This window comes from Terrapene carolina, unplaced genomic scaffold, assembly GCF_002925995.2.
Source record: "Terrapene carolina triunguis isolate 2854851 unplaced genomic scaffold, T_m_triunguis-2.0 Scaffold25, whole genome shotgun sequence".
Lineage (NCBI taxonomy): Eukaryota > Metazoa > Chordata > Testudines > Emydidae > Terrapene > Terrapene triunguis.
The window spans coordinates 5,508,110-5,524,272 of NW_020664376.1; the positions used below are offsets into that span (position 1 = coordinate 5,508,110).

At 39.8% G+C, this 16,163-nt stretch overlaps 1 protein-coding gene across 1 annotated transcript in view; it reads left to right on the forward strand.

Annotated features, from left to right (window-relative positions):
• Positions 1–9,425, forward strand: part of LOC112113614 (CD99 antigen) — a 33,033-nt gene extending 23,608 nt beyond the window's left edge. Inside the window, exons 5-9 of the mRNA XM_026650528.2 lie at positions 1,035–1,118; positions 3,552–3,593; positions 4,174–4,284; positions 5,699–5,755; positions 7,909–9,425. Of these exons, the coding sequence (XP_026506313.1) occupies positions 1,035–1,118; positions 3,552–3,593; positions 4,174–4,284; positions 5,699–5,755; positions 7,909–7,934 (320 nt within the window). The 3' untranslated portion in view covers positions 7,935–9,425. The remainder of the gene's footprint in view (positions 1–1,034; positions 1,119–3,551; positions 3,594–4,173; positions 4,285–5,698; positions 5,756–7,908) is intronic.
• The last annotated feature ends 6,738 nt before the right edge of the window (positions 9,426–16,163 follow it).

The following is a 16,163-nucleotide window of genomic DNA, read 5'->3' on the forward strand; positions in this document are numbered from 1 at the left end:
GGTGCCCAGAACTGGACACAATACTCCAGCTGAGGCCTAACCAGAGCAGAGTAGAGCGGAAGAATGACTTCTCGTGTCTTGCTCACAACACACCTGTTAATACATCCCAGAATCACGTTTGCTTTTTTTGCAACAGCATCACACTGTTGACTCATATTTAGCTTGTGGTCCACTATAACCCCTAGATCCCTTTCTGCCGTACTCCTTCCTAGACAGTCTCTTCCCATTCTGTATGTGTGAAACTGATTTTTTCTTCCTAAGTGGAGCACTTTGCATTTGTCTTTGTTAAACTTCATCCTGTTTAACTCAGACCATTTCTCCAATTTGTCCAGATCATTTTGAATTATGACCCTGTCCTCCAAAGCAGTTGCAATTCCTCCCAGTTTGGTATCATCCGCAAACTTAATAATCGTACTTTCTATACCAATATCTAAGTCGTTAATGAAGATATTGAACAGAGCCGGTCCCAAAACAGACCCCTGCGGAACCCCACTCGTTATGTCTTTCCAGCAGGATTGGGAACCATTAATAACAACTCTCTGAGTACGGTTATCCAGCCAGTTATGCACCCACCTTATAGTAGCCCCATCTAAATTGTATTTGCCTAGTTTGTCGATAAGAATATCATGCGAGACCGTATGCACATTTTGAAACTACTTTGTGTTAACCTGGAGTCTGCTCTACTTTGTGTTAATATGGAATCTGCTCTATGGAAATCACAAATAAACTAGCTGAATTTTTAATAGACCTTTGTGGGTGAGAGACAAACCAGTGGTGGAGAGTAGTTATGGCATTGCACTAAGTTTGTTCTTAAGAGTCTGCCTTAAACCTTGGATTTAGTCATGTATGAAGTAAAACATAGTTTTCAGCATGTCATGGATAAATGTATGACACACGTGTTCCAATAGTTACTTTTCAGATGGCTCAAGTTTCCTATCAGCTTATAGAAGCTAAAAAGGGGTTAAGAGATCAAGGATGAACATGTCATGGTAGTTTAAAGGAAGAGTCAATATCAGGTATAAACACTTAAAAAGGAAGGATAACCATTTTATTTACTCTTACAGGCAGCTTTAAGGATGAAGACTTAGTTGATGGTAAACTTCCACCAGAAAAAAGGGGTAAGATAATGTCCAACACTTCACAGTAAAACCCACTGCTATCTAGTTTTTGCCTAAGACTTGTGTGTCACAAGCTGGTTAAAATGAGTTAGGAATGCTAGATTTTGTCCTGGTCTCTTTGAGGCACGGGCATTGATATCTTCCAATTTAACCATTATGTACTTTGTTCATTCAGAAAAATTGATGATCCAAGGGAGTGGAATTGATTCAGGAATCCTAAACAATAGGTTTAAAACTACAACGATGTGAAAGTGGTACTTGTTTCAGCATTCACAGTGGGTAAAATTTCCAAATGCACCTCAGCACCATGTCTAGTGACTTAGGAGCTTACGTCCTATTGACTTTCAGTGAGATTTAGGTTACTAAAAGCCTAAGTCCCTTCTGAAAATAGGACTTAGGTGCTTTTGGGAAAAAAATCCCCCAGCCATTCTGTTGAGAAGCTCTAGTGCCTTACTTTGGGACAGAGACTTAAAATTTGGCATAGGAATATCCCTGGTGCCAGGAATGTGCATCTTGCTGTTCCCATGGGGAAAAAGCCCACTGGTATTTGGCCAAGTTATAAACCTTTGAAAAATCTGTTTGCAAACACTCAGTTAAATTTTCTTGAGAATCCCGTCTGCACAGAACATGCACCAGCCAAGGTCTTCAACGGGTGAGCAGGACTTTCCCTGTGATTACTGTTCCCAATTGCTGCATGCTGCTGTGTATTGTGAAACACTCTTTAATTACGTGATCACAGACCATTTGCCAGGTATCAGAACGGAGAACAGGGAGACTCTCTCCTATCCTCTCTGTGCTGGCACCAGGCAGCAAGGATGACGAAGCCACCTGACTTGAACAGAGGGGACAAGAGCTGGAGTGGGGGTGGGAAAGAATAGATTGGGACAACAAGCTATGGAGACTAGGAACTTGAGGGTAGGAGGAGAAGTCAGGTGTGGGGAAGAGACAGGTCTGGGACATGTTAGAGAGGGTGGGGCAGAAGGGTCTGTGCCCACTAGAGCACATACCGTCAGCACCTGAGATTCCTCAGTGTTAGCATTCCCAGCTGTCAGAAGGTATCTGTGAAATGCACTGACAAAGAGTGTCTCCTCACCATCTGATGATTCATCCAGAGAGAGGATGGCAACTTACTACTGCTACCAGTACTCCATTAGCTCAAATGGCAGAGGTCCGTGTGGTGGATTTAAAGGTTCCAGCCTCTGTGGCGTCACCTGATGGAATTCACATTTCAGCTTGCTTTTCAAATGCCTAGGAAATTATACACACAGCCATGTTAAAAGAATATTAAGGTTGCAAAGTCAACCATTTAAAAGTTAAGAAATACCAGAACTAAGGTTGCCTGTGCACTGTGATAGACTTCAATTGCACGATCACATAGGATCCCTGCATCATTCAGTGCAGAGGACAGGTGGCATTCTGGGAATGAATCAGAGTTCCTAATGAGTAAGGCTGTTACTTATAGCACCCCTGCCTCACTTGTTGCAGAAGTTGGAAGGTGTGTAGTGAATGAAGCAGGGGACTGCAAGAACGGAAAGAAAAGTCCCCTATGGTTAAGGCAGTTGAATGCTGCAAAGGAGAAATGGATTCTATTGCTGCCTCTGCCACAGAGTTAAACCACACTTTTCACAGGTGGCCACTAATTGTATTCATTTCTTAGATTCCCAGCTTGAGACCCCGGGGCCTGATTTGGAGAGGTGCTGAGCACTTACAGCTGCAACTGAAGTCAGTGGGAGCTGTGGAGCTTTGAGCACAGAAAGTGCTATATAATGCTAAATACTCTGGCACTCAAAATTAGTATCCTTAATCTCTGAGCCTCAGTTTCCCATCTGTACAATGAAGATGCTAATGCTACCTTACCACACAGAGCTGTTGTGAAACTAAGTTAATGTTTGTAAAACACTTAGATAATTTGGTGATAATCACCATAGAAAACCCCATGAGGAAATCTAATAATTTTGTATTTAAAGCAGAGTTTTAATGGTGTGCAGTAAATTAGGCCTTGGGACTCTCTGTTGAACCATGAGAATAAGATAAAATATTGAATTAGCTACTCATTCCCTGGGAACCATCCATCCTATGCATTTGGTACAGGGTCCTGTAGAAAAAAATGGTCTGTGATCATGTAATTAAAGAGTGTATCACAATAAATACACCCAATGGGACTGAATTAAGTTTGCACAGGCAACCCTAGGTCTGGCATTTCCTATTTTTGAATGCTTGACTTTGCAACCTGAGTATTCTTTTAACATATTTTGTGTAATTTCTTTATTATTTAAACTTGAAGTCTGTTTCCATTGTATTGACTTCGTTAATGTAGCATCTGGAGATAGTGGGTCATTTTGCATGATGCATGACATAGAGCGCGGATTCTCATTGTGATAAGACTGTTCTCTAAAAAGATTCTTCTAGTAATGAAATTATTTGTTCTTACAGGAGAAGGTGATACCAATCCCAAGAGTGAAGGAGATGCGGCAGGTAAATGCATGGATTTTCATATATCTATTGTATCTGTACATCATCTTTAAAAAGTTAAACATCTAACATTAGGCATTCCTTTTATTGCCTGCAGGTTTAGAATTTTATTAGTGCCAATAAGCACTGATGGTGCTTTTCAGCTTCAAAATATTATACAAAATCTAGCATTTTTATTTCAAACAGCTTTGTTCCTGTCACCTTTTTTTAAATACTTCACTTCTGATGGGTCAAAAACTGTGAGTTATTAGAGTAGAAAATGTGAACCTTGCACACAGCATTTCACAAGGTTTAGATCCAGACTTCATAGTGCCCACTCATTTTTGTATGAATATACTTCATACCGTGCCAATCACCATAATGGAATGCACTCATGCTGCTTAATAATATGTACTACTTGAAAAATTAACTATTCTAAATCTATGCTTGACTCTTCAAAATCCATGAAAAGAAGGCAGAATCAATGTCTAAGATTACTTCAAATGTTAGTGCTGTTTCGAAACATTCAGAGTTTGTATATCTTTTGAGAAAGAATCCAAGTCTGTCCTCATTTATATCTAGAAAAAAAATGTCTTGTTTATAGCCTCTCAAGGAGTGATACCTGGAATTATAAGTGCTGTGGCCGTAGCAGTTGTTGGAGCAGTATCTAGCTTCATTGCTTACCAGAAGAAGAAACTCTGTTTCAAAGCAAGTGGTAAGATTTGAATTAGTTTTTTTTCCTTTGTGATCTGTTGAGGCTTTCAATTAGAAAGATTATATGGAATTTAGTAATGAATATAAAACATATCAGCCAGTCTTAGTGGCCCAATGCATTAGCAGTCATCATGAAGGAATAATATATTTTAAGTGAGGCTTAAAACTAAGCTGTTTGAGAGATGCTTTGGCAAAAAAAATAGATTTAAAAAAAAAAAAAGATATAGGAGGGTACTCCCCCCCCCAATCCCATAGCTCAGAAAAAGCTGGACTGAGGACTCTCAAATGTTTCCAAAAAAATCTCTACTTGCCAAAGAGCGAGTATGAGAGAGTTTAAGCAACACTTTTGGGGGGGAAATAAAAAATTAGAGGAAATGGGGAGTGGGAAGTGGAATGTTTACAGTGGAAACTGCCTTGCAATTTTAACAATAGAGTCACTATCTTGGCTCTGTAATGTCACTAGTTGGCCCAGGCTAACCCACACTTTGTGAATTATGAAGACTAAGTACACAGTTGTTTCCCACACATTAGGCTTCTAATAAAAGCACAGGAGAGTTTATTCCTTTTTGAGATGTTCATCTTCCCACTATTGGTTTCTATCCCTCTCTTCTCCCCCACTGTCTTCCTAAACCAAGGATATGAAGGCCAGGACCACTACGTGAAATGTCACACAGCACAAAACTTTCCCCCAAATAACTTGCAAGGGCAATAACATGGTTACTGGATGCAACTTAATGCTTCCTTTGCTCTTGGTGGCATTCTTCTTTCTTTTAGTTGTCTAGGCCAGGGATCGGCAACCTTTGGCCCGCAGCCCATCAGGGAAATCTGCTGGCGGGCCGGAATGGTTTGTTTACCTGCAGCATCCACCCGACCTCAGCTCAGGTTCAGCCGACCTCAGCTCCCACTGGCCGTGGTTCACCGTTCCAGGCCAATGGGGGCTGCGGGAAGGGGTGGCCAGCACATCCCTTGGCCCGCGCCACTTCCCACAGCCCCCATTAGCCTGGAACGGTGAACCGCGGCCAGTGGGAGCTGCGATCGGCCGAACCTGCGGACGCTGCAGGTAAACAAACCGTCCTGGCCTGCCAGCGGCTTTCCCTGATGGGCTGCGTGCCAAAGGTTGCCGATCCCTGGTCTAGGCTATTGTAGGAGCTCTGAATTACGTACCCTATGCTTTCAGTGGCCACCATCTAGAGAAGCTTCTCCAGAGGATGATCACCTAGGATGCCACCTAGTCAGTGTAAGGAGGCTATACCCATCCATCAGTGGTTTCACAGGCCTTACCTTTTTAAGTTGCTTTGCTACAGAGCATTCCCAGCCTCTCTCATGTTTGCTCTTGTATCTGCCATTACCGGTCTTAGGGAAATGCAGGTAATACAAATGCCTGATGTCTTACAATGTTTGTGTTTGTATCTCAGGAGATCAAGAGAATGTTAATATGGAAAGTCAGCAAGGAGCACATGCAGAGCCACCTGGTAAGAAAAGGATCTGGAGGGAAGAGCAGAATTTTTGGCAGGAATCTCTGTGGACTTGCGTCACAGAAATTAATCTCCTAGAGAGACTTATCACTTGCACTATACATTCTTGTCGCCAGGTGTTTATAACTGCAAGAGAAACTAATTTTGGACTGAAACAAGTTTCAAATTGAGTTTCATTTATATTAGATGGTAAAAATGTGGAACTAAAGCAAATTAATAACACTTTTTTTTGCATTTTTTCTTTACGGTGAAATATTAAAATGTGTAAGGAAGTAGTGGGAATGTAAATGGGTATAATTGTGAACCAAAAGAACACAAAGCTGCTACTTTAAATCAATTATTTGAAAAATGATATGGAATGGTAGCTGGCTGGTGTGTTTAGTGGGATGTGTTGGGAGTCTGACTGGAGCCATAGCTGTGCTGTGTGACACTAGACCAATAAAGCTCTGCCAGAGTTGGCATTAATAAAAGGTTAACGGTATTTGAACAAAGATGCAGTTACATAAAAGCAAGCTGGAGGCAGGGAAAATTAAACTGACTAGCATACTGTTGTGCACCACAAAGAATCTTTTATAAAAGAGAAGCATAAAATAGCAAACTTTTTTTTTTGGTCTGATCATGACTGCTAGGAGTTTTTTCAATTAGCGCCAACTCCGTAGTGCAATGCAGACATGGCTGTTTAAAATGATTGGCTAGGGAAATTGATGATGTATTGCCAGAGTAGGAAACCTGGCTCTATGAAGCCCTAGACAAATTTGGATACGGGAATTGTTGAAGTGTTATAGGTGACAGCCAGAAAACAAACTTGGCTTGTGTCAGTTTCACCCCTTCTGACTGGCTAATGAAGGGATGAATGGGAGTACTCAGCAAGGCACTGACGTTTTGGAGAGGCTTCTGCATGTACGATATGTTTAACAAAATAAAGTTGAGCCTCTCACAAGAGTGTAGGTTATGAGTAACTATATGTCCTCCTGTGTGCTTAGTTTAAAACCAGCGTCAGAGCAGAACTAGGCCTTTTCTACCTTTTAAAGCTGAGCAAAGAGTTACCTGCCTTATTACTCCAATGCAGTCAGTTTGTCCCCACAGACTTGTTAGCTGGTTCAAGATCTCTTGTATAAACTTTTCTGTAATACATTATCAATTATTTTATAAAACTATAAAGCAAGTACCTTTCTCTCCAACTGCTTCCCGAAGTCGAGAGCGCAGATAGTTCTGAATATTCACCTCAAACCTGAGATATTCAGACAAATAGTTTAAATACAGATATTAATTCTAGTCCTTTTAAAATTAATCTGGTTATATTAGCTCAAGAGAAGAGCAGATTTAAAATGTCTAGATATTCATTAGATTTTAGTTTAACACTGTATCCTATCCCTTTGCCCGTAGTGAAATATACCTTTATAAGGTCCTGGATTAGGTTACCATTGTAATATAGATAAATATAATACTGTAAGAGCTCTGCAAAATTCAGCTTCATATATGAGTTATAGACAGAGTAGGTTGAAAGTTTAAACTTAGTTTAGGATTCCTGGACTTAGTTGTGATTTACCACAATTGTTATAAAATTAGTGATTTTTTTAGGGGTTTAATAAAACCCCCAAAACCAAAAATTTTTGTATACACTGAAATCTGACCATTTTCTCCTAGATGCATATGCAAGCATGTTACATTCCAGTCTGAGTTTACTATAACTGCATATTGTATATACTATAACTGCATATTGCATAGATGAGGCTAAACTTCCCATGACCCAAAATCACTCTTGTAGACACAATTTGTGCCTGCAAAAGTATCCCTTTTTTGTTGCATCCACAGTGAATTGAAGGGGCAGTTCTTAGAAGCTGTATTTCTGAATACTTGACTGCAGATGTAAATTAGGTAGCCATATATGTCACTAAAATGTATGTCTTCAAGTTACTCGTGGGTGCAAAAACATGCAGCCACCAATTTTTTGGAAGCAGAATTCTGCTTACAGACAGATCGGGCCTCAGCCCACCCCACAATATCAAATGCCCATTTATTTGCTAAGATTAGAGTGTTCACACTTTTAAAAGAAGCGCTGTTCTAAAAGTCGGATTCTCATATATTGATTGTACTAAGCTTGATTTGGTTATTTTGTTTGTATATTTGTTTCTTTTTCTTTTTTTCAGTTCAGCGAACACTTCTGCAGAAATAATCCAGGGAAACTCAAGGTGAAGAAAAGATGAGCAAAACTGGATAGAAAACCTGCATATCTGCCTGAAAAAAACACAATGTAAACAGCAGGGGCTTGAGTTTCAAAATTGCATGAAAAAAAAATGTAGTCCTGTTGAAATATCCTCGGAAAGGATGGGAGGGATGTTTTCAAATACCTGAGCGTTTTTCTGTGGTTAGCCCTGTGAAGCGCAGTGTTGCCCACTGACAATTGGCCTTAAAATAGTGATGTTCTGAAACAACTTGTGCCTTTTAATTCTCAACTCTGCTCTTGTGGCAAGAACTATCGCTGGTGTATATCTGAACTGACTATTATTCTGGCTAGCCCCTTTTCCTTACCCCTTAAAAAAAAAGAACAGTAGATCTGTTAATGTACCATTACTTAGACGCAGCTCTAACATTGTACCATTGTATGGGTACATCTACACCACCCTCAACAGAGAGCCTCCCACTCTGGGCTGACAGACTTGGGGTAGCAAGGCTCACGCTAGTGCTCTTAAAAATAGCAGTGGAGGCTGTGCTTTGAAGTTGCAGCCCAGGCTAGTGGTCGGGCTCTGAAGCTTAGAGAAGTGGGTGGGCTCCAAAGCAGGAGCTCCAGCCCATGCTGCGATGTCTACCCAGCTATTTTTAGTGCGGTAGCGCAAGTCCCAGGAGCCCAACTCTGTTAATCTGAATTGAGAGGCTCACTGCTGTGTGCTGCATATACTTACCCTAAATTGGGTAATCGTACTAGTGAAGACACCCGTACAGTTCACTTGAAAGTGAAGTTTAAAAAAAAAAAAATTCTAGTAAATGTTAAATTTTGTGGGCACCTGAATGCAAACTGTTAGCTTAAAAAAGTAGCCATGTCATCTGAAATATTTGACCAAATGAGTGTGTGTATGTGTGTGTGTGTGTGTATTTGACAATGGTGTTGTCTGTGCAGCTGCATGGGTCAGCTTAGCAGGAAGGAGGTACTTATATCTGTCCTCTAAGGAAAAAAAAGTGTTTCTTTTTATCGTTTTTCTTCACTATGTCTGTCTGGTACAGATCCAGAAAGCCCCAATGTGCTTCAGTGCATCCCCCAGAGTCTCAAAGTTGCTTTTTATACCGATTAACTAAAATAGAGTTGATCAAAAAAGGAAAAGCCTGACTTACAAATCAGAACCCTACATTGGCTGCTTTTCATTTGGCTGGGTGTCTCTTTCTGGTGTTCGTGAGAATTCAAACAGCTGCCAAGAATTAATTTGTATGCAATTTGGGACTGACAGACATTTCCATGACTGCTCACCTGAAACTTTTAACAGAAGGTCATTATATATACTTTCAGTTTTGAAAGGTTTGTCATCCAGTCAGAAAGCAGAAACAATACAACTAACTTATGTGGTAACTCTGCAATGTGGATAATCAAGAGCACTCTAAACTAGGGTGACCAGATAGCAACTGTGAAAAAATGGGACAGGGGGTGGGAGGTAATAGGCGCCTATATAAGAAAAAGTCCCAAAAAATGGGACTGTCCCTTTAAAAATGGGACAGTCATCAACTTCCTAAAATAAACATGTACATGTTCTCTTTAAAATGAGTTCTCATTAGATACATTAATATTTGAATGCACAGAGATTTGCAGGTTTTGGCAGGAAAAAAGTCTGCGCTAGTCGAAATGATAACCTTATGTAAAAAGGTTCATTTGTTTACTATATGAATTACTGTAATTCTCCAGATTCTCACCTATGCACTTACCAGATGCACTTTTAAATAAAATTGTCACATAGTGTTTTGTAAAATTGCACAAAAACTGAAGTTATATTACAAACAAAATCTCCTTGGTACAGCTGGTCAAACTATTCATTGTAACCAGTATTAGTTACAAATCTAAGCCCCAGTCCTTCAATTGACAGCATATAAGCAGACTGCTGTGCTTGAATGGAGCACCACTGACTTTCCTGGGGCTCCATACAAGTACAGCAGCCCCTGTGTGCTATTAGCTGCAGGACTGAGGCTTTTTTCTGCTGTCAGTCCTTCATGAACACAACAGAGGTCCTCGTTTGTTATGTGTTTGTTATTCCCAAGCATTTGCTGAATCGTGTGGAGAGTAATTTTAGGAACTCAGTTCAGAGTAGGGTGACCAGATGTCCAGCTTTAAATGGATTTTTTTTTAATTATGAAAATCATTGGTAAACCAGTTTGCCCCATTACTCTATTTTTTTCCTGGATTAAAATGTTAAAACATGCAAGTGTGTTATTGATGGAAAAGTTACTATATTGTAGGTGAGATTCTTTGACTGTAATCATTAAACTAATGAAATGCCTTGCTTACCTTCACCAACAAATGTATTTCATATGTATCATTGTCAAGTGTCAAGCACACTGAAACATGCCAATAGCTGTTTTGGGGTTCTTTAAACAAGCTTTCAATTAATTAGGATTGTGGATCCTTCTTTAGATTTCTCAAACCTCTTAAGAATTAGTCATTGAAACCTCAGACTATTAACATTGTGCCTTTTTTTAATAAACATTTGTAAAGTTACTTTGGTTAAGTATCTTAAAATGGACTCCCATTTATTTCTTTGAGCTGAAAACAATGTTAACTCTACTTCTGTGTTTGGATGGTCTAGAAAAAAAGAAGTTGGAGGCAAGATGGGAGTGGTCTACAAACTTGTTAGTTTACCTTTTGTCCTAAAGAGTTTAGATTTATTTTGAAAACATCTAAACGTACTAGAATACATGTGTGTAATTTTAAGTAAACAGTGAAAAAAAGTACTAGCCTGTTTTTACTGTCTAGTGTGCAATGTATTGGAGAACAGACTGCAGGATTTGATTTGTGGTTTCCTTTTTTGATACAACGGCTGATTCATATGCACTCAAATTTCGGTAGGTTTGTTTATATTATAGAGCAATTATTAAAACGTCCAACATGGAATGACATTGTTTCTGTGTTTCCAGTTAGGCAAACAAAGACAAGTGGATCATATCAGTTTCGCCTATACAAGTTGAAGATGTTCTCCATCCTAATGCCATTGCAGCTCCTCCTAGCAATAGTTACTGCAATGATACCTGTACCACTTTTAATCCCAGCCTCTGAGTGAGGAGTTCATTGAAACTGAAATGAGTGAAAACAACATGGGAGGGGTTCCAAGTAATATTGTTTTAACAATAGTAAACTTACTGAATACCTCAGCTTTGAAGGTTGCAAACTGATATGTGAAATTCAAGCACAGAGAAGACTATTCCATCACAATTTCAGCTGCATCATATAGCACTATTTGAGTGGAAAGTCTGTGACTGTCTTAAAGCTGATTTTTTATTTTTTTGCACCCTGCTCCATCCCACACACTTCTGTGTGCTTGTTTGGTTTGTGGCTTTACGGACTAGAAGTATGGGATAGGGAAGAAATGTGGCACATTGCATATTTGTGATACTACTGGAATATCTCAGTGTCACTATTGACAGCCAGAGAGGAAAGGCAAAAAAAACCCAAACCCTTGAAGGCTTGAAAACTCCCTGATGCCATTCTGTAATGTGTGAGCAAGGAGCTGATGTCATGATAGAGGTCCCTGTCAGCCACAAGGTGACTGTGGGAACAAGTGTTCCTACATGGCCCCCATAAAGCTGTTAGGTCAAAATTTTCAAACTTGAGTGGCTGAAGGAAGGCACCTAAATATAGTCACTTGGTTTTGCAAATTTTAGCCATAGTGCTTAAATTTCCCACTATCCCACTATTTCTGCAGGCAAAGCTTTTAACATCAAAAAGAGTAAAACTATCATTAAACACCACCCGCCTGTCCTTCAGAATGCTTCACACTTGACCATTTGTTTTCCTGCTTAATGGCTTGTCTCATTCCCTACTTTAAATCCCTACCTAATTTCTATATTGGGTTTTAATCAGTCTGGGACCTGAGGATGGAGTACCAGTCTTCAGCTCCCTCAAGCATCTCCTCTCCTAGCCAAAGCAATTGCCAGTTTAACCTTGCAAGAGATCTTCAATACTGCAACAAAAGTTTAATTATCATTAAACTATCCAGAGATGAAAAAACTTTTGGGATGCAAGAAACTATATGATCTATCTCTCTGACCTCCCCCAAGTATTCACCCTCTTACTGTTTCACTCTGACTAACCTTCTGGCTGCATTATTTCATGTTATCTTAATGTGCCCAATCCTTCTCTTACATGAAGATATTATCCCTAAATCTCTCTTGCTTTACTAGCATGAGTTTGTGATCAGTTATCACCAGCCTATTGTAATATCAAACAGGAAAGCCCAGTTGGCCCATCTAGTCAAAGAAACACTTTAGGATAATAATTTAACAGGGTTTTCACACACTGGCATTGATGCCTAGTGCTTTTATCCCATTAGGATCCACGAGAGCTGAACAGCATGACAATTTGAAGGGCACGGAAACTTTTGGAAAATAGTATTTTTGACCCATGACTACTTTTTTTTTTTTACCCATAACTCCCACTATTGGCTATTTTAAAAACTATGCCTCGTTTAAATGTTTCTGAACATCGCTTTTAATGTAAAACTTTAAGATATAACATGGGTCAGTGCAACCACTTTGAACTGAATTACATTTTATTTTTTAAAGTCAGTTTTCATCCCGGCTGTCAAATCCCTTAGGCAGCTGCCTAGGTGCTAACTAAACTCTGTATGCCATGGGAGAGACATCAAGATGGAAAAAAAGGAGAGCAACAATAGGAAGGAGGTAAGTAACGGAACGAAATTTAGAGGAAAGGAAAGATAGCTGTGAAGGAAGGAGAAAATAATGCTGGTGACAATATTACAGAAGGAAGTTGATGAAAAGACAAACGGGAAAAGGAGGAAAAGAGAATTTGAGTTTGAAAATGCATGCCAAGTTCAGCCCTTAGCATTTGAAAAAATACTTTGAGATCTACTGATGGAAAATGTTTATAAGAGCTGTGTATTGTTGCTCTATTGTAAAAAGGCTAATAGGGCCAAGCAACATTACTTATTAAGTATAACTTCTTAAAGAAGGATGTTATTTTTTTAATGCATTACAGACAATGTAGAAAGAGAAACTATTATGGGGGACTTCAGTTTGGGAGACATGCTGGAGGACTCATGTAGCCAGTAGTAAAATATCAGACTCTGTTTCTTGTTTAGTTTTTTTGTTTCTTTAAAAAAATATATAATTGTCTAACACAAAAGGTATTGCACCACGATGATGTATCTCCATTGCACCTCTTTATGATGGAGAAAGATTAGTGACAGACATGGAAATTGGTAGGTTGCCTAGGGACCAATTATCATGACCTGATTACATTCAATATGGGCAAATAGAGCACAGTCCAACCAGTAATGTATATACTTGGTGCTTCAAAAGGACTAACTTCCCAAATCTGAGGGATTCAGTTGATAAAGAATAGGAATATAATTAATGCCAGTGCACACAGTTTTATGAAAAATAGATCTTGTCACGCAAACCTGACTTCATTCTTTAAGACTGTAAGTTTGGTTGATAAAGGTAATTGCGTGGATGTAATATACTTAAACCTTTATAAGGTGTTTGACTTAGTATCCAAAGACATTCTGATTTAAAAAATAAGAAATTATACATATCAATAGAGCACATGCTAAATGGATTAAGAACTGGTTAACTAATCTCAAAAAGTAGTCAATGGGGAAACAACAGTGAATGAGGATATAGAGGGATTCCACAGGGAGTGGTATTAGGCCTGATGCTATTCAAAGTGATCTGGAAGTAAATATAAAATCGCTGCTGATAAATTTTGTGGAGGACACAAAGACTGGCAGAGTGGTAAATGATGAGAAGGCAGTCATACAGAATGATTAGCATTTCTTGGTAAATTGGGCCCATTCAAACAAATTGTGTTTTTAATACAGCCAAATATTTATACAGCTAGAAACAAGGAAGGTAGGCCATGCTTACAGAATGGGGGCACTGTATACCAGAATGCAGGATGTTGAAAAATTGGAGAGGGTGCAGAAAAGAGCCACAAAAATGACTCGAGGGCTGCAAAAAATGGTTTACAGTGAGATTTAAAGAGCTCAATCTGTTTAGTTTACCAAGAAGAATATTGAGAGGTGATATGTTTAAGTATCTTCATGGGCAGAGAACCTAGTGGATAAAGCCCCTAACAAGAACCAATGGCTGGAAGTTGAAGCCAACGAAACAAAGAAGAAGTAAGGCACAATTTTTTAATAGGGAAGGTGGAACAAACTACCAAAGTAAGCTATGGATATTCCATCTGTTGTCTTCAGATCAAGACTGGATGCTTTACCCAAAGACAGGCTCAACCTCAGGGTAACTGCATGAGAGTTAATGGCCTGCAAGATCAGATTAGATGATCTAATGCCCCCTTTTGGCCTTAAACTCTGTGGAACTATATACAGTCCAGGTATGGTAGCTCCTATTATAGTCTGTGTGTGTGCACATGCATACACCAGTGGGCCAAATTCAGAGATCATTGCAATATACTCTCATACCTTCCAATCCCTTCAGTTTGTAAATTGGATCTGTTAATCTCCCTTTGTACTGATTTATACCACTGAATCATCTCTAAAGAGGATTAATCTACCAACTGGGTGGCCACATGAGAGAGAGAGAGACAGAGAGAGCAAGAAAAACAGGAGGATGTATCAAGGTATTAGTGAAAATACTGCAGTTTTTATGACCAAAAATGTTCATTGCATCATAGGAAGCAATTGGCAGAATGGCCCAATTGCTCTCCCCAGAACTCTGATAGGGGTCCATTGAGCAATGCAGATAGGGCAATAAAATAGGTATCTGGCTCTAGTTGGGTAAGGCCTAACTTGCCCTCAGGAGGAAGATATGACTGTGACAAGGGTGTGACTGCCACTCTCCCCACTTCAAGCTTCTCAGATCTAACACGCTTATTTACAAAATAACTGGTATGATATGGAGAACACAAAGAGATTTAAATGAAATGTGGGAACCATTTAAAAATTATATCGAGAAAAGAGAGTACATACAAAAGTGCAGTGGGCCACAATGTACACTACATGTACATGCACATCAGTTATTCATAGAATCGTAGGACTGGAAGGGACCTCGACAGGTCTATCTAGTCCAGTCCCGTGCACTCATGGCAGGACTAAATATTATCTAGACCAGGGATCGGCAACCTTTGGCACGCGGCTTCTCAGGGATATCCGCTGGTGGGCCGGGCCGGTTTTTTACCTGCAGCATCCACAGGTTCGGCTGATCGCAGCTCCCACTGGCCGTGGTTCGCTGTTCCAGGCCAATGGGGGCTGCGAGAAGCGGCGGCCAGCACATTCCTCAGCCTGTGCCACTTCCTGCAGCCCCCATTGGCTTGGAACAGCGACCTGCGGCCAGTGGGAGCTGCGATCAGCCGAACCTGCAGATGCTGCAGGTAAACAAACCGTCCTGGCCCGCCAGCGGATTTCCCTGATGGGCCACGTGCCAAAGGTTGCCAATCCCTGATCTAGATCATCCCTGACAGGTGTTTGTTTAACTTGCTCTTAAAAATCTCCAATGACACAGATTCCACAACCTCCCTAAGCAATTTATTCTAGTGTTTCACTACCATGACAGGAAATTTTTTCTAATGTCCAACCTAAACCTGCCTTGCTGCAATTTAAGCCCATTGCTTCTTGTTCTATCCTCAGAGGTTAAAGAGAACAATTTTTCTCCCGCCTTCTTGTAACAACTTTTTATGTACTTGAAAACTGTTATCATGTCCTCTTGCAGACTTTTCTTCTCCAGACTAAACAAACCCAATTTTTTCAATCTTCTCTCATCGGTCATGTTTTCTAGATCTTTAATAATTTTTGTTGCTCTTCTCTGGACTTTTTCCAATCTGTCCACATCTTATTGAGTTAGAAAACAAGGTTTACCGGGAATCTACTTTTATTCTCCCATTTATTCATTGTCTGCTCTTGGGCTAAGGTTTGGAAAAGAAAAATGGTTAAATGTTTTTATTTAATTTTTTTAAAAGAAAATACTTAGATTTTTGTGATGCTTTATATGTTCAAAGCACTGTACAGCACTGTACACACTTTTATCGCCAATTTACAGAGGGGTAACTGAAGCCAAAAAGACAAAGGCCCAGATCCTCAAAGGAATTTAGGTCCCTAACTCCCATTGATTTCAATGGGACTTAGGTGCCTAAAAACTTCTGAGGATCTTGGGGATTTACCCACGGGTGCCCAGTACATTAGTAGCAGAGGTGGGATTAGTACTCAGGAGATCCTGACTCCCAACACCGCTC